Genomic DNA, 27,994 nt, shown 5'->3' on the forward strand with positions numbered 1-27,994 from the left:
AGGGTCTCTCTTGTGGGGAGGGATAGCTCAGTGGTTCGAGCGTTGGCCTGCTAAACCCAGGGTTGTGAGTTCAATCCTTGTGGGGGCCACTTGGGGATCTGGGGCAAAATCAGTACTTGCTCCTGCTAGTGAAGGCAGGGGCCTGGACTCGATGACCTTTCAAGGTCCCTTCCAGTTCTAGGAGATGGGATATCTCCATTAATTATTATTATTATAAAGGCCGGGAACTCTCCCACACATAAGAGCAGATCCCCATTTAAGTCTACTCCGAAGAGGACAGATCTGACCCTGCCCAGGTTAAGTAAGTCTTTGCTCCCAGCCACCATGGACTCAGAACATCCTAAGCCTAAGAGCCATGAATAAAAGGATCTTTAGAGACGGGCTCTGTCAGTACCAGCCCCACAGTGGCGTCACCAATGCTAGCAATATTACCTAAGGCGAAAAAACAGAAGCCATCAGTTCTGATAAAGAGTACCCTTTGGGTTTCTTAACTGCAGAGAGTACTATCACTACCTTGTATGTGGTCAGGACAGAGCCTCCCTCCATTGGCTTCAATGGTAAAGGCAGACAGTATCCCACATACTCCAAGAAAAGCAGAGGACATTTTTGTTCTCTCGGTTCCTCAATCTTCTCTGCTATCGGGACCTTCCTTCATCAGGGAGATCATGATTCCACCAACAGATACAAGCTATGGGAAAAGTCTATCCCCCCATCCCATCTACCAGCTGCTGCTTTCCTCCAATGGGACTGTCGGTACCTCCAATGGAACCGGGTCCAGCTTTTTCATCATTGGTAGAATCAAAATCACCAGAGGAACTGTCATCATCTCTTTCAAGGGTAACAGTCCAGACAACAGCTCGAGAGCCTCCTGGAACCAACCTCCACTAAGGCACCTTCCTCAGGACCAGTGGTCCACCATGCATTGGGAACTTCCACAATCCTCCTTTGATCGCCCCATGGACCCATGGGACCCATACGCACAATACACAGGTTCAGTGTGATCTACTAGAGGATCTCTCCATGCCTCCTTCCAAAGGCGCAACCAGATCTTCCTTCTGACCCCACAGAAGAGGAAGATGACTAAAAGACTGAGTCCTTGCACTTTTAAAAGGACTCCAGGGCAACCCTCCATTCCTTGGGACTATATGTACCTTCCCCAAAGAGGAAATGCCACAAACATCCCTGCAAAACAAATCTATGATTCAACAGTTCTACTGTCAACAGTCGTATGAACCACCTCATAAGATACAGAGGGTACAGAAATCATGATACCCTGCACCTCCAGCATCAACAACATCTCAACTTCACCCACTGGCTAAAAGATAATTTTGATGGGATGCTCAGGATTTGTGAACCACTAGTGATGCCTCCCCAACCAACCCCCACCTATATTTTGGTGGCCTCCTATCACTCTTGCTCCACATCTGGAGAGTAGTAACATAGTGTTCTCGACATGTGGTCCGCAGACCCCTGGTGGACTGTGGACTATGTTAAAGGTGGTCTGTGAAAGACTTAGATGAAAACTGACTAAACAGAATTAAACTGTACATACAGACAATAGATTTCCATAGGGGTCCACACCTCCATTCGAGATTTCCAAAAGGGTCCGCAGATGAGAAAAGGTTGAGAACCACTTTAGTAATGGACACATAGTTGTTGGATATCATCCATTCCAGCTACATAATAGAGTTTATCTCCCATCTCCTCCAAAAACCCCTTCCACTCCTTTTTCATAGATCATTCTCGTTAGGAGCCTCCATCAGGTAGTGAAAGAGTGGCTTTCTCTTCAACATGAAGGAAAGGGGTTCTATTTGACATATTTCCTAGTATCCCCTCCATCAACTCAGTGTCTTTATTTGCAAGTTTATTTCCATATGATTACATTGACATCAATAATACAATCCCTGGAAAAGGACACGTGCTTCATAGCTCTAAATATGAAAGATGCTTACTTTCATGTGGACATTCATCCTGCCCTTAAAGGTTTCTCAAGTTTATGGTGGGCGCTGACCACTTTCAGTAAAGGGTTCTTCCCTTCCAACCCTGATATTCTAGGATTCTAGGAACTTGAGAGCCAGATTAAAATGTCTGAAGGGCTGGATGCGGCCCCCGGGTCGTAGTTTGCCCACCCCTGCCTTAGACTGTAAGCTCATTGGGGAAGGGACTGTAACTTTGCTTGTGTAGACACATCACCTTATACAATGGGGCCCTGCTTATGATAGGTACAACTAGACACTACTACCATATAAATACTAAATAATAAAGTTTATTTAGGATACCACGTTTTAGAAGCAGCAATTAATATAATTTTTTTTCTTTGGTTTTTGTTTTCAATCCTTGATGCTTCCCACTTGTCATTTTTAGAAATTCTAACTGGCACCAGCCAAGATATTAAGCTCTTTGCTTTGATTCCAGGTGAAAGGATCAGGGCATGCTCCATACCTCACTCTTGCCTCTGCCACCCCCTGCTGCTCTGTATGTACTGCAGAGTGCAAGGAATTGCTGCAACTCTGCACACTCACTTCATGGCACACTCAGTGCAGCGAGGTGGCTTACAGCAATGGGACATGCAGCTATCACCATGTCAACCCCAGAGTCAGGAGAAGATTAACAAAGACAACCTGACCTAAGCCCAGGAGGTTCCGGTTGTTTTCTGACCTGACCTGAACCCAGCACGAGTAGTTGGGCCCCATCAGGTTCAGGTTAGGTTGTAGGGCTCTACTTTAACGGTGGGAACAATTAAAATGGATGTTTTTCCTGAAATTCCTGTGAAGAAAGAGCTTAGAGGGACTGACAAGCAGACATAATAGATAAATAGTTGCAGTAAACTTTTATTTAAACAGTTTTTAAATGTTGTTACAATGATTCCTAATATGTTCTCTGCAGAGTGTGCTTGCATCAGTTCCAGTACATGGGAAAACGATACATAGCCAGGTACTGTGTAGAATTTAAATTTATGGTGTTATGCTATGAGAGAATTAAAATAGTAGTATGTACAATATCCATTGAGTTCTTGTTTATTAAAAAGTTATTGTACAAGAATGGAGAAATTATTATGCAGTGATGCCTACCAATTTGAAGGTGAGTAATTGGATGCACCCCTTTTTGGGTGCTACCTGAAAATATTGTTGCTGTAAAAGAATATTAGAAATATATATATACAAAAATATGCTTATAAGAAATTAATGTAATTGGTATTTACTTTTGAGGGGGATACATTTTTTGAAGAATAGGTTTATTTCTTAAAATAATGCTTATAAGGTAGCAAATATTGGTTTGTGATTACACATTTTGAATAATGACAAGCATTGAAACTGTCTTGGTTGAATCCTCTTGAAAGCACTACTACATAGTATTTTTACTAATTTAAATTATAATATTGTTCATTTCAAAGAGTGAGGATAGATCTAAATGAGAGATGGCATAGATCTGTAATCACATTGATTATTGTAATGTGTCTCGTAAGCTGCCATTTTGCAATTTTTTTCTAACTGTTTGTTTTCTAGATTTAGATTTTTCAGTTCATAGAGTTGAGTTCTGGCAGCACATGCATGTGTGACACTCACACTGAAGCCTGTTAATCAGTGGGAAGTCAATGGGAGTTGAATGCATGTATCTGAGGTCTGAACTTGGCCCATAAACTGTACAGTATACGTCAGTATTTCTTCCACATTTGCATACATCTCATACAAATTATAGAGTACTTGTTCTTGTATTAAAGAAGTAAGTTAGTTAACCTAGTCTGTTCAGGCTTTCACACTGCCTCCACCACCATGGTGTTGGAGCTACTGTGATATCATTAAGCTTGTGGGGTGAAATCGTGGCCATATTTAACTCAATGGGAATTTTGCCATTAACTTTAGTGGTGTTAGGATTTTACCAACATTGTTGGCATCTATATTTCCCAATGTCAGTAGCTAAATGCAGACTACTACATTAGCAGTTTACATTGGAAATTGACATACCAAAGAGTTCAATCAGAATATACCCTGTTTCCCCGAAAATAAGACATCCTCCGAAAATAAGGCCTACTTACAGTTTTGCCTCTCGTTGTAATATAAGGCATCCCCCCGATAATAAGGCATCCACCGATAATAAGGCATTTTCCATTTCTGAAAAATAAGACATCCCCTGAAAATAAGACCTAGCGCATCTTTGGGAGCAAAAATTAATATAAGACACTGTCTTATTTTCGGGGAAACAGGGTACCGCAAATCACAATGACTTTAAACTGAACTTTTTCAAACTTAATGATATGGGAATTTGTTTCTTACAAAAAGAAAATAATAAACGTTCATCCTAATTTAAATATGAAATACTCATCCATCCTATTACATGAATGCTATCCTGGGGACTTAGGAGAAGATTGTCACTGTCTCTTTCTACCACCTCCACCCCCAAAAAATGTTTTACATACACGGAAAAAAAATCTGTGATAAAATGGATCTATAGCTGTTTCTCAATTTAGATTGTGTCTTTAGCTCTGATTATACTGCTTTTTGCTTTAACATACTTCAGAATCTCCAGTCTTTAAAATAACATTTTGACATAGCAGAGAAGACTGTTCTGTACTTCTGTCATATTGAATTATCACTTGATCTGTTCTGCATGTTAACAAACACCACACTATCACAATCATACAAGTCTCTGGTGGTCTGTGGGTTTATTGCAGTTCACAAACAAATATAGCCTTTACATCTGTAAAATTGATGTCACACCAAAGCATGTTGTATCACAGTAAATGCATGTACTGCACAGAATAACACCAAGTGAGAGAGAACTCTTAGTTAAGGGAACAGGGAGAGGTGTAATTCCAGCATTGGTTTTAATTTCTCATCAGCTCAGGTGGTGGTACACAATAGGAAGGTTGTACTGATTGCTAACACAAATCACTTTTCTGTTTTCTTCACTTGATTGCTGACAAGTTTTAACAAAGTGTATGGCTCTTCTCCCTTCCTGCCTGGGTAAGATACAGATGTTAGTGCCTAAATTAATTCCTGCTCTTATTGCATGTGGGCTTTCCTGTTTTACCACTCACCTCTTTCTAACTTTTCCCTAAAACTTATATAATCAAAAAAAATTAGTGCATTTTTCAGTTCTGACTGTTGTCAAAACATCATCTAAGATTAACATTGCTAAAAGCTTTGAAGTAAATTAAATATTTCAAGAGCTACAGTTTGTGTGCTTTTATTTTCACACATTAGGTTTTCTAATTATGAATTTGATGTGATGCTTTTTAAAAATGCCTATTTTTGTTTTAGCTAACATAAAACAACAAATAGGCTGCATTGCCATTCATTCGTTAGTACTTTTTGTGCTGTAGCTGCTTAACTAACTCTCCCTGTCTTGCTGCAGTTTGACATGTCTAACTTTTGCTTCTATCCCATTTCACCCATCTTGCAGGAACCAGGAGGGGTTGGGACCCATAGTTCATGATCGAAAATCTCAGACATTGCCTGTTTCCCGTAACAGAACAGGAATGATGCATGCCAGATTGCAGCAACTGAGCAGCCTGGATAACTCTCTCACTTTTAACCACAGTAAGTTCCATTACACCATAACAGTTGTCATCCTCATCCACTACCACAACACCAGAGGCAGGTCCCAGACCCACACCAGAGCACTTCATGGACTTTATTATTGTTCTAGATCAAACAATTAAGTGGAATTAGTTCACCGGTCTGTTTCCACTTTCTGGTAGAGCAATCAATACTAAGTGATGACGTAATGTGGAACATGGTTAACTATAGTATTACATATTTTAAAGTGGTACCTTGAGAATTTCGTTATGAAATATTCTAAATCATTTAAATCTGGGATTGATTTAAATTACAAACTCTTAAATTTTGTGGTGCTCATTTGAAAAGGATTTATATCTTACTTTTGAACTATATCGGTTGATTTTATTAAAAGTTCTATTTTCACCCACTTGTGACCCATTATAAAAAGTATAGTCCACATGTTATAATATGCACTTAGTTGATCATGTCTCCATATTCTGACATCTCCTGATGAAAATATAAATTTTAGAATTTTCTATGAGGAATGTAAAGTCCATGATTTAGTTTGTGTGGATGTGAAAGATCTCCCAATAATGAAGTGACTTTTTCTGTGTTTTCAGTGTAAGAAAGATATCAAGTGTGCTTGGAATTTCTGTAGACAATGGTAAGACTTAACGAGGTTGAAGTCAGTTTGTGTAAGGCTGCTTTAATTGAAAACAATTTTGTATATTTTTAAATATGCTGCTTTTAAATTTCAAATGATAAAAGATGCAGAATATTTTTGACATGTCATTTTTCAATTTCCTACAGTTTCAAGCACCAAAGAAATTGGTCAGCTAACCTAACAAAATACAGCATTGATTCATGCAATGTGTTGACTTGACAGAATTCCGTACAGTAAAACTATATAAACGATTCATGTTAACTATTGTGATAGACCCAGACCAGTGGGGTACAGGAGTCTGGTAGAGGGCAAATATACTGGTCACTGGATGAGTAGTTTTCTGTTCCCTGAGTGACCAGAGCAGGGGCTGCACTAGAGTAATCAGGAACCTGCTAGAACCAGTTAAGGCAGGCAGGCTAATTAGGACACCTGGAGCCAATTAAGAAGAAGCTGCTAGAATCAATTAAGGCAGGCTAATCAGGGCACCTGGGTTTTAAAAGGAGCTGACTTCAGTTTGTGGTGTGCGTGTGAGGAGCTGGGAGCAAGAGGCGCAAGGAGCTGAGAGTGAGAGGGTGTGCTGCTGGAGGACTGAGGAGTACAAGTGTTATTAGACACCAGGAGGAAGGTCCTGTGGTGAGAATAAGGAAGGTGTTTGGAGGAGGCCATGGGGAAGTAGCCCAGGGAGTTGTAGCTGTCATGCAGCTGTTACAGGAGGCACTATAGACAGCTGCAGTCCACAGGGCCCTGGGCTGGAACCCGGAGTAGAGGGCGGGCCCGGGTTCCCCCCAAAACCTCCCAATTGACCTGGACTGTGGGTTCTTCCAGAGGCTGTTCCCCAACCCACGTTGTGAATCTCTGAGGCAAGAAAATCCGCCAATAAGCGCAGGACCCACCAAGATAGAGGAGGAACTTTGTCACACTGGTGTCGGGAGTGGGATATTGGTGTGCACAGCACGGCGGAAGAAGGAGGGTGATTTAAAAAAAAACAAAACAAAAAAACAAAAAAAACAAAAAAAAAAGGGAGAGGGTTTATTTTTTTCACCACAATGGATGACGTAGTGCGGGCACTGATACAAGCTACGGCGGCCCAGCAGGAGGCTACCCGTGTCCAGGTAGCTGCCCAACAGGAGGCAGTATGGCTGCAGCAAGAGACTAATCGCCTGCTGATTGACCAGGCTGCTCAAGACCGAGCTATGTTGCGGGAACTGGTAAACCAGGTAAAATCCCTTACAGAGCTGAATCACGGCCATGATGGGACGCGGCTCATACGAGCCAGCCATTGGCTGCAGAAAATGACCCGGGAGGATGATGTAGAGGCATACCTTCTGGCCTTTGAGAGGACAGCCCTACGGGAGGCCTGGCCTCGAGATCAGTGGTCTGGCATCCTTGCCCCATTCCTGTGTGGGGAGGCCCAGAAGGCCTACCATGATCTGCCGGAAGAGGCTGCGGCAGACTACCCGCAGCTGAAAGCAGAGATCCTGGCCAGATCTGGGGTAACAACAGCAGTGCGGGCCCAGCAGTATCACGGTTGGAGGTACCAGGAAGACAAAATCCCGCAGTCCCAATTGTACGACCTCATCCATCTCGCACGGAAGTGGTTGCAAACAGAGTCCCGGAGTCCGGAAGAGATACTAGCGGTTCTGGTCATCGACGGATACATGAGGAGACTACCACCAGACCTTCGTGCCTGGGTAAGCCAGAACGAACCCTCCACCTATGATGAGGTTGTCACCCTGGTAGAGAGGCGAAGGACAGCGAGGGAGCTGACCCGACCAGTTAAGGAAGAGGCACCCCGAGTTAAACTAGCAGCACCAAGCCCTAAAGTTTGACAGGAGGGCCCAGGTGGAAAAAGAGAGAGGCTGAAGGCCCATCAGAGGCCACAAAGAGTCGGAGCACTGAGGGAGAAGAGGATCGTGATGTTAGACTGCCCAAACCAAGAGACCGGGGAACGCGTAGGGCTCCATACAGATGTTATGCCTGTGGGGAGTGGGGACACATAGCTGCACAGTGTCCCAATGCTGAGGAGCCTATGCAGTGTAACCTGGGGAACTGGACAGCTCCATGCTCCCTAATCCACCTTGTGGGGGTCTCACTAACCCCACATATGTATACCAGACCAGTGAAACTAAATGGAGTAGGGACCACGGCACTGGTTGATTCGGGAAGTGCTATCACGCTTATCTCAGGGAAGCTAGTGAAGCATAATCAACTGCTGCAGGCTAAACGTACGGGGATAACATGTGTCCATGGGACAGTTAGTTACTACCCCACCATCCCAGTAAAAATCGAGATCCAAGGAAACACTACTGAGGTAGCAGCAGGTGTAGTCCCTAAACTCCCATACCCGGTGCTCATAGGGAGGGACTTTCCAGGTTTGGAAACTTACTCCCAGTAGTGGGATTGGAGAAAGATGAGGACCCTAAAATTGGTGAGGCATCCACAGCAGACTGTCAACCCCCAATCTTCTCTGAAATATCCCCAGATTTGTTCTCCACTCCCAGACAGGGTAGAAAGACAAAAAGGGAAAGAAGGGCAGCTAAGGCCTTGGGAACCCAAATACTGACCCAAAGCCAGAGGGTCGCTCTTGTAGGTAGGTGGACCTGCGCAGCTGAAAAGGAGGCCACGCAGGAGGGAGAAGCACCTGAGTCTGACCCCCACCCTAATGCTTCTGAACCAGTAGAGGCAACAGAGACTGGGCCCCTAGATCTTGGGCAGATTAGCCCCGGGAGAGGAAATTTTGGACGGGACCAGGCAGAAGACCCAAGATATGGCAACATTAGGAAGGAGGTGACTGAAATAGATGGGGTCCCCGTGGAAGGGAAAACCCAGGGACCAGGACCCTACATAAGAAGGATCTCTTATACCGGGTTGCACCAGTACAGGGGCAGAAGGTACAGCAGATCCTAGTACCTCAAAAACACCAGAACGCTGTATTAAGTCTTGCTTATAGTCATCTTTTTGGGGGGCATTTGGGGGTAGAGAAGACCCTGGCACAAGTCCTACGACGGTTCTTCTGGCCAGGAGTACATGAAGAAGTGCGGAGGTACTGTGCCTCCTGCCCGGAGTATCAGCTGCACAGTCCCCGTACCCACTTGAGGGCACCTTCCCATTATAGCGGTCCCCTTCAAGCGAATAGCCATGGGCCTAGTGGGACCCCTGGAGAAGACGGCTCGGGGCCACTAATATATACTTGTTGTTTTGGACTATGCTACTCGCTACCCAGAAGCCGTCCCCCTGCGGAACATGGCCTCTAAAACTATAGCCAAAGAGCTGGTGGGGATCTTTGCCCAAATGGGGCTACCGAAGGAGATATTAACCGACCAAGGAACCCCATTTATGTCGAAGCTAATGAAGGACCTCTGTGCACTGCTCCATATACATACCCGAGAACTTCGGTCTACCATCCGCAGACTGATGGGTTGGTAGAAAGTTTTAACCGAACCCTCAAGGCTATGATAAGGAAGGTGGTAAGTCGGGACGGGAAGGATTGGGACACCCTACTACCCTATCTTATGTTCGCTATCCGGGAGGTACCTCAGGCCTCAACTGGGCTTTCCCCCTTCGAGTTATTATACGGGCGTCACCCCCGTGGCATAATAGATATCGCCAAAGAGATCTGGGAAGAGGAACCCAATGAGCGGAGAAATATAATAGAGCATGTAATGCAGATGCGAGACCGGATAGCCCGGGTTACCCCTATTGTACGGGAACATTTGGAGAAGGCACAGGAGGCCCAGCGAACCCATTACAATCGCCAGGCAAAAGTGCGACAGTTCCAACCAGGGGATCAGGTTATGGTGTTGGTACCCATAGCAGAAAGCAAGCTTCTGGCCCAATGGCAGGGGCCCTATGAGGTGGTTGAACCCCTGGGGGAAGTAACCTACAAGGTGCGGCAGCCAGGACACAGAAAACGAGAACAGATTTATCACGTTAACCTTCTGAAACCCTGGCATGCACAAGAGGTATGCACAACAGTCCAAAAAGACCTAACCCAGGAAAACAGGCCTTCCAAACAGGTGAGAGTGTCTCCCGATTTAACACCAGACCAGAAGAATGAGGTGTCTGAGATGATCTTCCGGAACCAAGATGTGCTCTCGACAAAACTGGGTCGAACAACCGAGACCTATCACCACATCGTCACAAACCCTGGGGCCAGAGTAACAATGAGGCCCTATCGGGTGCCAGCGGCAAAAAGGGAGGAAATAAAAGCAGAAGTGTAAAAAATGCTGGAGTTGGGGGGCATCGAAGAATCCCACAGTCAGTGGTCCAGCCCAGTCGTGCTGGTGCCCAAACCTGATGGCACCACAAGATTTTGCAACAACTTCTGGCGACTAAACGAAGTATCCCGGTTTGACGCGTACCCCATACCTCACATAGATGAGCTAATGGACCGTCTGGGTAATGCCCGGTACTTGACTACCATAGACTTGACAAAGGGGTACTGGCAGATTCCCCTTGTAGAAGACGCAAAGGAAAAGACTGCGTTCTCTACACCAGAGGGTCTTTTTCAATATACTGTCCTCCCTTTTGGACTACATGGGGCCCCAGCTACCTTCCAGCGCCTCATGGACAAGCTATTACGCCCGCATAACAGTTATGCTGCTGCCTACTTGGACGATGTGGTCATTCATACCCCAGACTGGGAAACCCACCTGGAGAAGGTGGAGGCAGTCCTCGATACGTTCAGGCGAGCTGGCCTTACAGCAAACCCTGCCAAGTGCGCTGTAGGGTTTACAGAGGCCAAATATCTTGGCTACATTGTGGGAAAAGGTCTGGTAAAACCCCTAGTGAACAAGTTAGAGGCCATCCAAACTTGGCCCCAACCAAGTCGCAAGAAACAAGTCCGGGTGTTCCTAGGTGTGGTATTACCGACGATTTATCCCCCACTTTGCCACAAGGGCAAGCCCCCTGACAGACCTAGTGAAAGCCCGTGGACCTGATCTGGTGAGATGGTTTGATGCAGCAGAGGAAGCATTCACAGACCTACGGACTGCCCTCTGCACTAACCCCGTACCGATAGCCCCTGATTTCACCAAGGAGTTTATCCTGCAGACAGATGCATCGGAAGTAGGGTTGGGGGCCGTTCTATCACAGTTGGTCGGGGAGGAGGAACACCCAATTCTATACCTCAGTCGGAAACTCCTTCCAAGGGAACAAAAATATGCAGTGGTGGAGAGAGAATGCCTCGCTGTAAAATGGGCCATGGAAACATTGCGCTACTACCTGCTCGGGTGCAGATTTGTCCTCGTGACCGACCATGCCCCTCTTCAATGGATGCAGCAGAACAAGGAGAAGAACACAAGGGTGACCAGATGGTTCTTATCCCTTCAACCTTTACAGTTCCCTGTGCAACACAGAGCAGGGAGCCGTCATGGCAACGCCGATGGCTTGTCACGTGTGCACTGTCTGGCGTCCCAAGCTCCCCAACCCCTTGGCGTTGAGCAGGGGGGAGGGATATGTGACAGACCCAGACCAGTGGGGTACAGGAGTCTGATAGAGGGCAAATATACTGGTCATTGGATGAGTAGTTTTCTGTTCCCTCAGTGACCAAAGCAGGGGCTGCACTAGCTGCAATAGAAGAGATTTATTAACAAGAGATAAGAAAAATTTGAAAGCTCGACAAGTCGTTGTCTATATATATTCCTCTCTTGGTACATGTGTCCCGAGCACCAGAGATTGGAATCTTTTGAACAGCGTGCCCATTGGCCCATACCTGAGCCCTGTTTGCCCTCCCAAGGGCATAAAAGGGGTGGAGTGAGGCCAATCATCGCCACTCCTTCTAACCACAGCCTAGTCTGAGAAAGAGAATAATTAGCAGTGTCCTTACTTTAGTTATTTTTTTCCATTGTAAATTTTCTCTCTAGTCAGTATTGGTAGTAGGATTTAATTTAGGATGAGTTTTGTAGGTTAGATTTCATTTGGGTAACTTCTATATATTTTTCACTGTTGCCCGGTACTGGCTCTTCAGTCTTCATGACCAGAAATTTCTTCAGCCGTATCATTTAATGATGGCCATAGTAAACATTTGTTTGTATAGGCATAGAACATATTACTAGCAAATATTCTATTTGTTGCTTGTTTTAAAACAAACTCAAAGAGAAAGAGAGGCGAGGCTGAAACTGTTCCTTGTTATACAAATCTGACAACAATCTGAGATCCAGGTTCTCTAGATTGGTCTCCTTTGGAACAATCTTTTTCCTCTAAAAGTTCACCAGAAGCTTCTCTGAATATGGTGCTTGCCTCTTCTGTTCCTTCAGCAGATTCTCCTGTTCTGAAATCATCTGACTGGACTCATTCTGACGGGCACCCAGGACTGAGTCTCACCTTTTTACCCCCTCTACATCTAGCGAGAGGGAGACTTGCTTGTGGTTAACTGGGTGTCAGCTCCCTGACACCTTCAGTCTTTTAGCCACCCAAACAATCTCTGGGCTACGCTAGCCCTTACTTTGCCATGAAAGTTATCCCAGTCCCTGAGCCCCTTCAAACCATTCCCCTGTAATGTCCAGCCCCTGATCCACTGAACATTCACAGAAATACCAGGTCTGCTGTATGCACCAGTTTGGTTGATTCAACTCTGGATCAATTCTTTATATAATACCATAGCACTGAGATATATTTATAGTGGAAACAATCATATGTTTCTTATCAAAGATCAAGATTTAAGAGGTAGTGAGTTAGGATAATGGAAGCAGAAGGGTTACATATAAAATAAAATCATAACATGGTTCCTAGAGACTAAACTTAGGCTAACTTCCAATCTAAATAAGTTTCTCACCCAAATGTCCTTTCCAGCGTTTCAAACAACCATGGTTGAGATCCCATTTTCATGAGTGTAATTGCACTGCTGGATTTACTTACCAGCTCTGCGTTGTGCCCAGTGCTTCCCGCCTCAGCAGGCCTCAGAAGTGACACACCCGCTGTACGCCAGACCGGGGGAGCGGGAGACGGAGACACGTGCGCTTCTGGCTGTTAAGGCGGTTGGAGCGCAGCACTATGAGGTGCCCCCCCACCCGGGCAGGGGGAGAACCCAGGGCTGGTGCAAGGATACTTTGCACCCTAGGCGAAACTTCCACCTTGCGCTGCCCCCTCCCCCGCCCCCCCCCCCCCCCCGCACATCAGATCATTGAGGGGCAAATCCCAACGACCCTTTATAGACCCCAGGGGCCAGCCATGCCCAGGGGCTTCTGCAAGCTGCAGCGGATGCATGCGGGCGCTGTCCCACCATGCGCCCCCCAGCTGCCCCCTTGCCACGCTCAGGCTCTGCGGTTCCCGGGAGTGTGAGCCACCACCGCCGCTGCCCCTCCCGGAGCAGGCTCAGGGCCGCACGCCCCGGTGGCTCACGTGCCCGGGAGCCGCAAAGCCCGAGCGTGGCGAGGGGAGAGCCGGGGGCTGCACAGGGGCCGCTGACCCCATGCATCTGCTGCAGCCTGCAGGAACCCCCAGGAGGGACGGCACATCAGGCTGCAGCCTGGGCAGGAGCTGCGGCTGCTCTCCGCTAGCAGTGCTGCCGCCTTTGTAGGGCTGCTGCCCCCCTGTGCCGCACTGGCTCCACCATGGCTGGGGCTCGCTGCCCCTGCAAGCCGAAGCTCTGGCTCTCCAGTGCCTCCGGAAGGCGGCTCCTCCTTGCTGAGCCACCACTTTTTTAGGGTTATCATATTTCAACAATCAAAAAAGAGGACGGAAAGAGAGCCCCACCCGAGCCCCGCTCTCATCCACTCCCTCCCACTTCCCACCCCCCTCAGAACCCCCAATCCCCTCCCCCCCACTCCTTGTCCCCTGATTCCCCCTCCTGAGACTCCCCCACCCTAACTGCCCCCCTAGGACCTTACCCCCTACCTGTCCCAACCCTTATCCACACCCCTGCCCCCAGACAGACCCCCGGGACTCCCACACCCCCTCCAACCACTCCCCCCCCCCCCGACAGCCCCCTCCAGAACTCCCTTAACATACAACCCTCCCCCTGTCCCCTGACAGCCCCTCTAGAACTCCCGACCCAGCCGACCCTCCCCCCACCCCCTGACTGCCCCCCGGGACTCCCCTTACCACCATGCCGCTCCAGCCGCTGGCTCCACGTGGAGCGAAACCAAACAAGCTGCCGAGCACCCTGCCCCTCCCCCGCGGAGTTCTGCGACGCGATGCTGAAGCAGGGGGAGGGGAGAAGCAGGGGAGGGACTCTGCCTGCTGGAGGCCAGTGGGAGCAGCTATATCACTCCCAGGCGCCCAATCAGCCATGCTGCACTCTGCGTGAGGGGAAGGGAGAGGAGGGAGGAAAAATCCCAGACGGTTGCACCAGCCCTAGGCGAACCCAACAGCCCCACCCGGCCGCTTGCCCACGGGCCACACAGTGAGCCCATGCGGGTCGCATGTTGTGCAGGCCTGTGCTAAACTAAAATGTTAATATAAAGAAATTTCATAAATTTTGGGAGCCTAAGGTTGGTACAGCAGTAGCTCCACCAGTGAAAGGCATAGTCACAACTTCAGAAGGGGACTTCTTTCCAAGACCACATAGAATATAAGAGTGATGACACATTGCACAGCAATTTCAAAGCCTCAACTTGCATCTGTTCAGACCAAAAATTTTTCATATATTTAGTAAAAAGTCTACTTTGTGGTAAACAAGTGGTTCATCTTCTGGCGATGTGATTCTTGTTTGGAGTGAGACATCTTGAGTCCTGTCTTCGTCAACTTCCTTGATGTAATATGTGACGAGCAATGGATTCCAACTTGGTGGCTACAAGGATGTCATGTTACATCCACGAATAGTCATCAGTCATCCCAAACATATCTTGTGCATCCAAACTTACAGGTGAGGAGTTATTGGGGGAAACATTAGGGAAATTAGTAGCTGAGACTGCAGAGAGTCCTCTGCTCTCTGTCCAAGCCAGCAAAGAAATCTATTAGGTGTTGGCAGCACCCAATGGTATCCAAGAAGGGACTGTTAACTTGGCAGGGAGAAACATTTGGAGCAGAAGCTTCCAAGGAGACCTAGATGAATTTTACTACAAACCAACAAACTATTTAGTATGACAAAGACTCTTCCTCCTTATCCACCTTCTTTACCAGACCCTTAACTAGTTGACTGTAGTCACAGCAAGGCATAGCTCACAAGCCACAACATGCAGTGCCACAATCCAGACACTGGATCACTTTCGAGGGCATGGTTTCACAATAACACCAGGAAAAGCTCTCTGGTTCTGTTAACAAATGTAATTCATCTGGGATTGGAAATAGACACTTTGGTGATCGAGAGCTACCCATCACTAGACAGATTCCAGAAGAACCAGGATTTGATATCCATGCTGGACAAATGCATGAGACCAACCATGGCTCAGTGTCTCTAGCCATTAGGCCTACATGGGTCTCCCCATGGGCAAGGTCTTCTATCAGGCATCTCCAAGCCTTTCCTCTGAAAGTATGGGACCATTCCCTGGAGTGAATGCAAGACCAGGTACTTGTTCCCAGCCAGGTGCTGGATCCCCTAAGATGATGGACAGTCCTAGAGAATGTCCGCAGGGGTCTTTCCATATTCTTTCCGGTCCAGCAGGTTCTCACAATAGACACCATTCTGAAAGGATAGGGATCACTTCTGGGATCCAGAACAATGTAGGATATCTGAAGCTCTGGGGAAAGGAACCACAGCATTAAGCCTTTGGAGCTCACAGCTGTCAAACTACCTCTACTGAATGCCAGGTCTTCCTAGAGGGCAATCACATCTTGATCCACCCAGACAGCCATGGTTGCATACATAAACAATCAAGGGGGAAGTAGGAGTGTAGCTCTGTGTGCTGAAGTGATGGAGACAATAGAATGGGCAGACAAGACTCTCCCTTCCCGAAAAGTGATACACACAAAAGGAGAGCTGAACATAAAGACAGACTGGCTCAGAAGATGCAAAGTCGACTAAACCAGGAAGTCTTCACTCTGATCTCGCAAATGTTTGGGCTCCTTTCTGACCTCTTCTGATAGAACTGAAGCTAGAACAATTGTTGCAGCTTCTGAAGAGACCAGACATCTTTTTTCCCAGACCTGTTCCTCCACACAGACCTACATCATCTTCAACTAACAGCCTGGCTATTGTTAGAATTAGCCTCACTCGGCCTACCTTCCAAAGGGATCAGAACTTTGCTCTCATCCAAGAGAATTTCCACACTAAAAAATCTACTCCATGTGGACCAAGTTCAGTTCATGGTTCCAAGAGCATAATGCAGATCCAAGGGATCCTGGGGATTCTGGCCCCCCTGGACTTCCTTCAGGAAGGTGCGAATAAGGGCTAGCACCTAGCTAGCCAGATATCAGCTCTAAGTAGTGTGGTACTCACATGATCCTCAGATTCCTTGGCAGAACCATCAGGTATCCAGATTTCTCGGAACAATCAGACTGACCAGACCAGCAGTCAGACCAATTTTCCCTAAGTGGAACCTACAACTGGTATATGAAAGCCATAACCACCCATCTCTTTGAGACTCTGACTTCCTTCAGTCCACCTCTGGCCATAGCACCTGATGAAGAAGCAGTGACACACTACAAGTCAGAAGAGCACTCAAGACTTACATCAAGAGTGCAGAATTCACAATCTCCCTCTTCATTTCCTTTCATCCTGAGGTGCCAAAGGCTTTAGTGTATCCAAACTTCCTCTTACTAGATTAATCAGACTGTGCATTGCTGATGTGTACAAGCTATCTGGCACACTTGTTCCAGAAGCAATCAAGGGGCATTCTAAAAGATCCATGGCAATCTCATGGGCTGAAAGAGAGAGTGCTTCCAGTGCACAGAACTGCAGAGTAGCCACATTTTCATTAACTGATGCCTCTATCAGACACTATAAGGTAGACTTTCTGTCTCTGCAGAGGCCTCCTTTGGCAGGCAGGTACTGCAGGCAGTGGTCCAAACATAACCTGGCCATTTGAGCAGTTCCAAAAAGGGTGGTTGGGGGGGGGTGAGTGTCTCCCCTGTTTTTTTTGTTCACTTTTCTATCGCTTCCTTCTATTCATGACTTGCTACCTCCCATACATATCAGAATTGTGGGAGATGCTGAGTTGCAGAATGGAGAATTTCTTACCTGATAATTTCCTTTTTGCTAGCAGCATCTCCCACAGTTCTACGCACCTTGGATGGCTTCACAGCCAAGGATCAGCATTTTATTTGGATAGTTACCATGTAGGCAGTGTCCTATTGTCCATAGTTAATTAGTTATCCCAGAAATTATTGTTACTAATCATTTTCCAAGAGTTTTTCACAGTTTTGGAATTAATCATCTGGCAATCAGGAGAAAGGGGCATGGCTGGCACAGTTTTGAACCACCTCCAGAAACTTCAGACCGGAGGGGAATAGCCCAGAATTGTGGGAGATGCTGAAGCAGAAAGGAAATATAGCATCTTGTTCTCGGGAGGAGATCAGAGTCTTAGGTCTCTGTCGGATGCCTTCTTAATATCACGGTCCCACAGCCAGTTTATCTTTGACAAATTTTAAAATCTGGTTACTGTGTAGCCCCATAATTGAGGTTGTTGAGTTTTGGACATAAAATTGAAATTCAACTTCTTTATGTCTGCAGAATGTAATATATCTTTCTTAAAATTACAGCACTTTCTCTGAATCCAAAATAAATTTTGAGGGCAGGTGGAAAGACAAACAAGTGTATACTCTGCTTTCTGCTGCTTTCATGATGCAAAGCATCTGTAAATTTACTTTAACAGGTCAGTATGCTCTGGCTTCTTTGTGCTGCTCCATGTTGGCTAAAAGCAGCCAGGACATGCATGTGAATCTGACCCAGAAAGTTAGAACGAGTGGGAGACCCAAAGAACCATAAGTCTGCCCTACAGTGACACCAATGGGTGAAAAGGTTGGAATCTAATGTTCCTTTTAAAAGTCGGTTAATCTGAGAGACAAGCATTAAATTGTGTTTATCATAAGGATAAGTTTATGTCACAGTAACCGTGAAAATTTGCCACACATTAACAGTTAGTTAGTTTTTGTTAATCTAGTCCCATTTCAAAGCGGACTAGAACAAAGTGAACTAACAAACTGCTATTGTGTAGCAGCTGGGCCACAAGGTTATCCTGACCATAGCGTGAAATTATTTATTTTTTCCACAGTTATTCATAATTTTACCATGAAAAAATCATATCCAGAATCATAAATATATGGTTATTGCATGGTGTCACTACCGGGAACAGTAAGGATTATTTGGGTGCACTGTTGTGCATTTTGATGCTTCAACATGTTTGTATTTCTTTTACATTTAACCTTAACTCTGAGTTTTCAGGGTTTATAATGCTTGGATTTGAGATAATTGCAATATCCTTAATTTTACCCTAAATTACTGATATTTGTTCTCAACCTTAATTCTATCTATCCATGTACTTTTTGGTTTTGAATATAATATAGTATTACCAGTTAAGTCCATTATTTTAAATATGTTTAATTCTGCTATTTTAAGACTTTACCTTTGCACTTCAATGTGTGATTATCTTAATTAAATTATTTGAATACCAAATATTGAACATGCATATAATTGTCCTGTGGTTGGAAAAATGTGAAAAAAACTATGTATAAAATATTACTCAACTGTTTAATGTAAACCTCTTTCAAAGTCCTTATTTTTCTTAAACTTCCTCTAATGCAGAAAGTCTCTTATAATTTTGGCTACATAATTTAGCAGCATTAGTTTTAAAATATTTGTGTTTAATTATGTATCCTAAATATAAAGCAACACTTCATTTGAAATTTCTACAGGCTATGGCCATTCAGATGCAGATGTTCTTCACCAGTCCATACTTGAAGCAAACATTGCCACTGAAGTTTGCCTTACCACTCTGGATACTTTATCTTTATTCACAATGGCATTTAAGGTTTGTCTTTAACACAGTTTTGATAGATTATTTGATTTTTGGCATTTTAAATAATTATTCTCTAGAAAATTACTAAAAAAGGAGTTCATATTGACCTATACTACTAACAACATCTGTATTAAAACTGCACAAAGCAGGTAATTCATAATCATGCCATTCAATAGCTAATAACCTTTACTGTTAAAAGTATAATAAAGTCTCATTTGCTAGTATTAACAGTATGCTTTGAACTCAACCAGTTGTCATTCAATCCTGCAGTTTCTCTAGTAACTTCCACTGAAGTCAGCATGAGTTTTGCCTGATGGACTATAGAACTGGACCTTAAATGTTTTAAATTCAAAAATAGAAAATTGCTAGTAAACAGATCAGTTTAAATGATGCATGTTCTTAGTTTATTTTTACACCCTCTGAGGGCAAGAGTAAGCAGGGTAGAGTGAGCAAGACCTCTTCTTGGTCAGCACCATTCGATAGGATCCTTTTCTTCCTCCCCCACCTTTTCCCTCTCCAAACCCATTACAGAAAGCCCACTGTCTAGTTAGCCTTTTGACATAGCTGTCCTTTAAGGGCTTTATGGGACTGATAAAGAAACACTGCAGTAAAAAGCAACAGAGGGTCCTGTGGCACCTTTGAGACTAACAAAAGTATTGGGAGCATAAGCTTTTGTGGGTAAGAACCTCACTTCTTCAGATGCAAGTAATGGAAATCTCTAGAGGCAGGTATAAATCAGTGTGGAGATAACGAGGTTAGTTCAATCAGGGAGTGTGAGGTGCTCTGCTAGCAGTTGAGGTGTGAACAACAAGGGAGGAGAAACTGCTTCTGTAGTTGGATAGCCATTCACAGTCTTTGTTTAATCCTGATCTGATGGTGTCAAATTTGCAAATGAACTGGAGCTCAGCAGTTTCTCTTTGGAGTCTGGTCCTGAAGTTTTTTTGCTGTAAGATGACTACCTTTACATCTGCTATTGTGTGGCCAGGGAGGTTGAAGTGTTCTCCTACAGGTTTTTGTATATTGCCATTCCTGATATCTGACTTGTGTCCATTTATCCTCTTGCGTAGTGACTGTCCAGTTTGGCCAATGTACGTAGCAGAGGGGCATTGCTGGCATATGATGGCATATATAACATTGGTGGACGTGCAGGTGAATGAGCCGGTGATGTTGTAGCTGATCTGGTTAGGTCCTGTGATGGTGTTGCTGGTGTAGATATGTGGGCAGAGTTGGCATCGAGGTTTGTTGCATGGGTTGGTTCCTGAGTTAGAGTTGTTCTGGTGCGGTGCGTGGTAGCTGGTGAGAATATGCTTAAGGTTGGCAGGTTGTCTGTGGGCAAGGACTGGCCTGCCTCCCAAGGTCTGTGAAAGTGAGGGATCATTGTCCAGGATGGGTTGTAGATCACTGATGATGCGTTGGAGAGGTTTAAGCTGAGGACTGTAGGTGATGGCCAGTGGAGTTCTGTTGGTTTCTCTTCTGGGCCTATCTTGTAGCAGGAGGCTTCTGGGTACACGTCTGGCTCTGTTGATTTGTTTCTTTATTGTGGTGTCACGGAGATAGCTGGGAGTGCTGGTGGCGTAGGGTCTGAGTAGGGAGTCCACATATTCAGACAGATTTCCTAAGAAAAATACAATGCATTGGTGACCTCCCAGAAAACACCATCCTAGCCACCATGGATGTAGAGGCTCTCTACACAAACATCCCACATACAGATGGAATACAAGCTGTCAGGAACAGTATCCCTGATGATGACACAGCACAACTTATTGCTGAGCTCTGTGACTTTATCCTCACGCACAATTATTTCAAATTTGGTGACAATATATACCTCCAGACCAGTGGCACCGCTATGGGCACCCGCATGGCCCCACAATATGCCAACATTTTTATGGCTGACCTGGAACAACGCTTCCTCAGCTCTCGTCCACTCATGCCCCTTCTCTACCTACGTTATATTGATGACATCTTCATCATCTGGACCCATGGGAAGGAGACCCTGGAAGAATTCCACCATGATTTCAACAGCTTCCACCCCACCATCAACCTCAGCCTGGACCAATCTACACGGGAGGTCCACTTCCTAGACACCACCGTAGAAATAAGCGATGGCCACATTAACACCACCCTATACCGAAAACCCACTGACCGCTACGCCTACCTTCATGCCTCCAGCTTCCACCCCGGTCGCACCACACGATCCATCGTCTACAGCCAAGCACTGAGGTACAATCGCATCTGCTCCAACCCCTCAGACAGAGACCAACACCTACAAGATCTCCACCAAGCATTCTCAAAACTACGATACCCACACAAGGAAATAAAGAAACAAATCAACAGAGTCAGACGTCGATTTTGCCGCCGTCCTCACAGCGGGGTAAGTCGGCTGTGATACGTCGAATTCAGCTACGCTATTCGCGTAGCTGAATTTGCGTATCTTAAATCGACCCCCCCCCCCCCCCCCGTAGTGTAGATGTAGCCTTAGTCTCAAAGGTGCCACAGGACCCTCTGTTGCTTTTTACAGATTCAGACTAACACGGCTACCCCTCTGATACACTGCAGTAAAGGCCTTATTAGTTCTGGTTGGTTGGTTTCTGTCATGTTTTTGTGCCCACCCTCTTCATATCTGAGTTACTAATTAAGTATTTAAGACCCCAGTAACATATGTGTACTATCATGTTATAATTCTGTTATGGATCCATCACTTTGGCTACAGATTAAGATTACTAAAGGTATGGAGTATTAACTGTTTAGATTTGCTTGTAGTTTTTAATATGCTTCAGTAGTACTATATGTGAGAGGGGGTTTTAAAAGCATCCTTGAGACGTAGCTGAAGCTAAGTTGTATTTTGTTTTGTTTTTTTTGCACAATTTATATACATTCTTGATTGAGCATAATAATTAAAGAAAACCCTAAATTGTCAATATCAATTTTAAGAACCAACTACTGACAGATCATGGACATAATCCACTGATGAAAAAAGTTTTTGATGTGTACCTCTGCTTCCTTCAAAAAAATCAGTCTGAAACAGCATTGAAAACCGTCTTCATTGCTTTAAGGGCACTAATTTTTAAGGTAAGTCATTCTAAAATAAAAATGTTAATCTTCAATTATTTATCTTTTTTATACTTACCACAGTGATTTATATCCAGTTATACAAGTAATATATCATCTTATTTCTTGAATTGAAATTGGATTTAAAAGGAAAAAAACTGTAGTATTGCAGATCATGATTCCGCAACCCATCTTACATACCTGTTTCCCCTAGAATGAGTGCGGTACATTTGTTTTATTGTTTATCTTTTGTTATGTCTCTGTTGCTACTTTTATTCTATGTAACTGTTAATATCCATTTAATTTGAAATACTTTTTCAAGTACCATTTTATGACACTATATCATACTTCACTAAAATCCATATATTATTTTTTCTGCATTCCTTTTATCCACTGACTTCTATCAAAAAGTCATGAAGTGTGACTAGCATTATTTTTTTCTTCATGAATCTATAATTTATTGTTTGATGCCAGCACTGTCCTCGGGATGTTGGAATTGTTTTCTCTTAACATTTGTTTATTTTACTGACGTTAACCTTGACAGATAATTTTTCTCTGATTCATTCTTTCCTCAGTTTCCTTCTGCATTTTATGAAGGAAGAGCTGACATGTGTGCTGCATTGTGTTATGAAATTTTGAAATGCTGTAATTCCAAACTGAGCTCAATACGTACTGAAGCATCACAACTGCTGTATTTCTTAATGAGAAATAACTTTGATTACACAGGAAAGAAGTCTTTTGTAAGGACACATCTGCAAGTTAGTATATTTGCTTATCATTGGCTTTCATGGCTTTAAGATCTATTGCTCTTCTAAGCTTAAAAATTGTTGTATAATAAGCTGTGTTCTTTTCATGTGTAAAATCTTTGGGTTGTATCATTGTATATTTTTAAAACTGATTCCCAGTTGACTGTCTCTGTCTGGGGGGTGGGGGAGGCAGTTGAAAAACTATGAAATATAAATTGTGCATTACTATGGTGAACTGTTTTTGAACTAATATTGAGTTGTTTATACCATTATTGAGTGGGGGGTGGGGAGGTTTATGTAGGCCAGGCAAGAAGAGATATTAGTGGTAAAGCAGCTCTGCATTGGTTTTTTTGTAATTGCTAAAACAGCTTTAAAAGATCATGTTTGTGACGGGTTGTCACCCTGGGGTGTTACCTGGAACTGGGGTACCACCAAGCCCTTTGACACACCAGTCTGGGCTCCCTCTCACACTGTGCTGCTGTGACAAGCTAGCTGTAGACTGCTCCCAGTCCTACACTCCCACCAGCATTCTCACAGGCAGGGACACACCCAGCTGCAGTTACATGGAGGCTCTGACCAGCCACTGCATGAATCAACAATGGAGAGGCTACAGCCAAGATAACCCCCAGCACCCCAGCCTAAGACCGCAGAGCTGTACCATCTTTCCCTGGTCAAAACTCCGACCAGTATGGATTTATTACTTAGTTTGTCCCTCTCTTGATGTGGAGAGGAATATGCAACAAGTCTGTGTTAACCAAGCTGAGATTTTTTCCCCAGACACTTCACTCAAAGGCACACTGGTTTAGATAAAACAAAAAACAAGTTTATTAACTGCAAAAAGATAGATTTTTAAGTGATTATAAATTATAGCAAACAGATCAAAGCAGATTACCTAGCAAATAAACAAAACCGCAAACTAAGCCTAAAATACTAGATAGATTGGATATGAATTAGCAGTTTCTCACCCTGGCTTATGATACAAGCAGTCCACCAGGTTTCCATACACAGGTTAGAAATCCCTTTAGCCTGGGACCAACACTTCCCCCAGTTCAGTTTTTGTTCCTCAATTTTCCAGGAGTTCTCTTGTGTGGGGTGTGAGGCCCACAGATGGTGTCACACTCCACCTTATATAGCTTTACCATATGGCGGGAACCTTTTGTTCCAAATTCAGTTCCCAGCCCAGTTTGTGGAAAAATACAGGTACCCAAAATGGAGTTCAGTATCATGTGGTCTGGTCAGATGTCCTTGCTGAGTCATAGCAGCCATTACTTACAGGCCAGCTGAAACGTTTACAGGAAGGCTAAGCCTTTTTGTAGTCCATTGTCTTTGCTGATGGGCCTTCAGCCCTGTCTAGGTTCTTCATTGTTGTACCTGAAAGGCTAGCTGTGGATGTTACTCAGAGTAAGCACATTAGGAATACAGATACATAGTCAATATTTATAACTTCAGATACAAAGATGATACATGCACACAAATAGGATAATCATATTTAGCAAATCATAACTTTTCCAGTGACACCTCATGTGGCCCATCTTGTACAAAATGCATCATAATCATGTCATAATTACATCATAATCCGACAACTATGAAGAATATGGGCTGCAGTGTCACAATGTTAAAATAACTTAGTCTGATTAATTTATATCTGAAGGCTGACAGGCCCAAAGTGTAATCAACCTGTCATCTTCGTAGGTCTCCCCTTCTTTTTCTCTTCTCTTCCCCATCAATCCTCCAAACTAAGAGCTTTGAAACAGTATTAAAAGAATCCACTTCTCTGCTTGGGTGACCTAAACTCTAGGTTTGTTGCAGTTATTGACATGCAGGTTCATCTCATGTGAGCATAATGTATGCATGTCGCACAATTCTTCTGTCACCTTTGTGAGGCAAAAATCTTGCAGAAAAGTTCCAGCTTACAACCAAATAATTTGATGTAAAGGTAGCAGTGCAAATCTGTTTACTGTAGTAAAATATCAGTAAAACACTGGGCTGTCTAATTGTTGTTGCTAGAAAATGTCATAATTTATGTCTGGGTAGCAAGTGTTTTGTTTTATACAGGGTATATAAATTGCTGGGTTAACTAAACTCTGCAAAGGGTTTACAACAAACTGTTGTAACCATGCCTCCGTGGGTCACAACAAGCAGGAGTTTCTGGGAGCAGCTCCAAGGCAGAGGGCAGGAGCAGCACATGGTAGTGAGGGGAGGGACAGCTGAACTGCCAATTGATAGCCTGCTGGGCGGCTGCAGCATAGGGAACTTAGGGGAGCTGATAGGGGGCTGCCAGTCCACCCTCGTTACAAGCTCCCCCCCAGCTAGCTGCAACGGGCTGCTCTTCCTGCAAGCAGTGGACAAAGCAGATGGCTGCCAAACAACGTTAGAAGGGAGCATTGCACAACTTTAAACGAGCATGTTCCCTAATTGATCACCAACGTAACAACGAAACATTAACCGGGACGACTTTAAGTGAGGAGTTACTGTATATAACTCAGATCTTACCCAATAATCACGCTGTTGCCAATCCTTTAGTATCTAAAATCTAAAGGTTTATTTATAAAAAGAAAGAAAGAAAGGTGAGAGTTAAAATTGGCTAAAGGAATCAAATACATACAGTAATTGGAGAGTTCTTGGTTCAGGTTTGTAGCAGTGATAGAATAAACTGCTGGCTTGTTAAGTCTCTGGTTGCTTCCAAATCATTGGAAGGTCCTCAGTCCCTTGGTTAGAATGCTCCCATTAGTATAAGTCCAGAGGTTTGAGCAGGAAAGAAGCAAAATGGAGATGTTTCCAGGGCCTTATATAGCTTCTTCCCATTGTTCTCACTGTGGAAAATTACAGGTAACAAAATGGTGTTTGGAATCATATGGGCAAGTCACCTGTCCATGCATGATTTTGCTTAGTCATAGTAGAGGCCATCACAGGAAGGTCCATTAAGTGTAGATAGGTGTCTCCCATGGTCCATTGTGAGTTTAGTGTTCCTTGATGAGCCATTTAACTTGAATAGTCCCTTCAAGATGTGCAGGCTAACTACCTTGTGGATGTTACCACGTGAGCAAACATTTGAAATATGGGTACATAGTTAATATTCATAACTTTAGATACAAAAATGATACATGCATAAAAATAGCACAATCATATTCAGCAAATCCTAACCTTTCCATAGACACCTTACTTGACACACTTTGTACAAGATTTGTTGCGATTATATAACAGTGTTAGCAACAATGATCTAAATGGTCATCTTTTAATCAGATAATGTCACGCCTATATACAGCAGAATTCTCTGTCTTGAGGCTGACTGTTGGGTTATAAGAAGGAAGGAAGGAGGGCTGCCACCAACAGAGCTGCTTGTAGAAACTGTGTGCGATGGCAGAGAAGCAGCAGACTGGGACTGTGATACAGTTCTGGGGCTTATGTAGTTTGGGACCAAGGCACTGAGAGTTTCTGCTGTTTCTGTGGCCTGTATGGGTCTGTTTCCAGACCAAAGGATTCTACTGTTGCTCTTTGAATGCTGGTCCTTATATGTATTCTACTGTGGGTACGCATGCGCTCCATGCACCTGAGTCCAGAGAATTCTTACAAGCAGTGTCTGCTGGTCCACACCTGCCCCCTTACTCTCATGCTCTGCACCAAGAGTATAAGGGGCGGGTTGGACCTAACTGCCTCTCCAGTTGCTTCTTACTGCCACATGGCCTGAGTTGGAATCCGCCAGTGCCCAAAACTGATCCTTTCTCTGCTTCCTGTAATTATTCAAAATTACATATTGTTCTTAGTTTTTTATTGTTAGAGTTTTGATAGTTCCCCAGTTAGTTAGTGTTAAAATCCCTACCCCAGCGAAAGTCTCCGGTCTCCCAGCACAGGACTTAGATTATGACCAGGATACCAAGCTTCAAAAATTCTTGCTCCTGCCCCTGCTTCAAGACAACCACTGCCTCAGAGAAACTCATGTTTCTTCTTCGAGTGATTCCACAATAGGTGTGCATGCTTGCCACGTACACCGGTGCCGGAAGTTTTTCCCCTAGTAGTACCCGTAGGGGGGAGCACCCCCCGCAACTCCTGGAGTGGCGCCTGCCTGGCGCGTATAAGGGGAGCTGCACGCTCCCCCCCACCCTCAGTTCCTTCTTGCCGCCAGTGAAGGTGCGTCGGAACTGCTCTGCTCCAGCTTTGCTGTAGCTTGCCCCCAGAACTGTTCGTTCGTTCAATGTTAGTACCTGTAGTTAGTTAGATGTTTAGTTAGTCAGTGAGCCCGGGCCAGGGCATGCCCCACGCCCCGGGATTTAAGTCATGCAGCTCTTGCAGGCCTCCTATGCCAAGGAGCGACCCGCATGCAGACTGTTTGCGCTGCTTGGGAGAAACCCATATCAGCGAAATGTGCAAGATTTGCACGTCGTTTAAGCCTTGGACTAAAAGAGAAAGGGACATTAGGCTCCGGCCCATCCTGATGGAGTCAGCGCTCACGCCACTCCAAGCTGGTACCCGGCACCGCGGCGACCCTCCAGTACCATCGACCCGTCGGCACTGCTCCCCATCCACGGGGCATGCCAAGAGAGCCAAGAAAACTCCTCCTTCACAGCGGCACCAAGGGAAATCTGGGACAGAGGCTAAGCCCATGCTGGGCAGTCCTCGATCCCCACTGGGCCCCAGGCCTCCGACTCAAGCTGAGCAGAGTAGCCCGGCCCCTTCAAAACCAGCTTCTCCAGATGTTTGGATGCCTTCCACGCCTGAAGCCCTCCAGGCAGCCCGGGACGTCATGTCCATGCCGATGCCTGGAGTGGCGCCAATGTCAGCCCCGCGCTCCAGAGACAAGCTGCTGCTGGGATCCCCCCAGTCTCAGTCGAGGGAACATTCCCGATGCCAATCACTGCCCAGCGACTGCTCTGGGCAGAGTCCAGGTGGATCGCCCTCAATGCTAACCAGACTGTCTGGCTGGGTTCCGTCCGTCCGGGACTTGCGGCACCGCTCATGCTCAAGGAGCGAATATCGACGGGACCGCGGCGGGCGTCACCGTCGGTCCTCGTCTCGGAGAGGGTACCGCAGTCAGTCACGACATGATTGTTGACGCAGTTCCCGCTCAGTCTCCCGCTCCAAGTCTCCGCCAAGACATTGCAGCCCTGGGCGTCAATCGCCAGCATCTCGCCGTTGCAGGTCGATCAGTCGAGGCCGTTCGTGGAGCAGCTATTATCGTGGGTACCAGTCCTCCACGTTGAG

The 27,994-nt window shown here is 45.2% G+C and overlaps 1 protein-coding gene across 20 annotated transcripts in view; it reads left to right on the forward strand.

Moving 5' to 3' along the window:
* The window catches only part of DOCK9 (dedicator of cytokinesis 9), a 319,065-nt gene that overhangs the window by 233,304 nt on the left and 57,767 nt on the right, over nucleotides 1-27,994 (forward strand). For 11 of the 20 annotated variants that reach the window (XR_010600573.1, XM_065592481.1, XM_065592546.1 and 8 more), the window contains exons 37-41: nucleotides 2,887-2,934; nucleotides 5,404-5,540; nucleotides 18,898-19,013; nucleotides 21,933-22,070; nucleotides 22,625-22,807. Coding sequence is in view for 19 of the 20 variants with exons in the window: in XM_065592481.1 (XP_065448553.1) it covers nucleotides 2,887-2,934; nucleotides 5,404-5,540; nucleotides 18,898-19,013; nucleotides 21,933-22,070; nucleotides 22,625-22,807 (622 nt within the window). In the remaining variant the exon portion in view is untranslated. Of the gene's footprint in view, nucleotides 1-2,886; nucleotides 2,935-5,403; nucleotides 5,541-6,121; nucleotides 6,166-18,897; nucleotides 19,014-21,932; nucleotides 22,071-22,624; nucleotides 22,808-27,994 lie in introns of all 20 variants that reach the window. The other 9 variants (XM_008164120.4, XM_042843652.2, XM_005303908.5 and 6 more) reach the window with 2 other exon arrangements.

The sequence above is a fragment of the Chrysemys picta genome, chromosome 1 (assembly GCF_011386835.1).
Source record: "Chrysemys picta bellii isolate R12L10 chromosome 1, ASM1138683v2, whole genome shotgun sequence".
NCBI lineage: Eukaryota > Metazoa > Chordata > Testudines > Emydidae > Chrysemys > Chrysemys picta.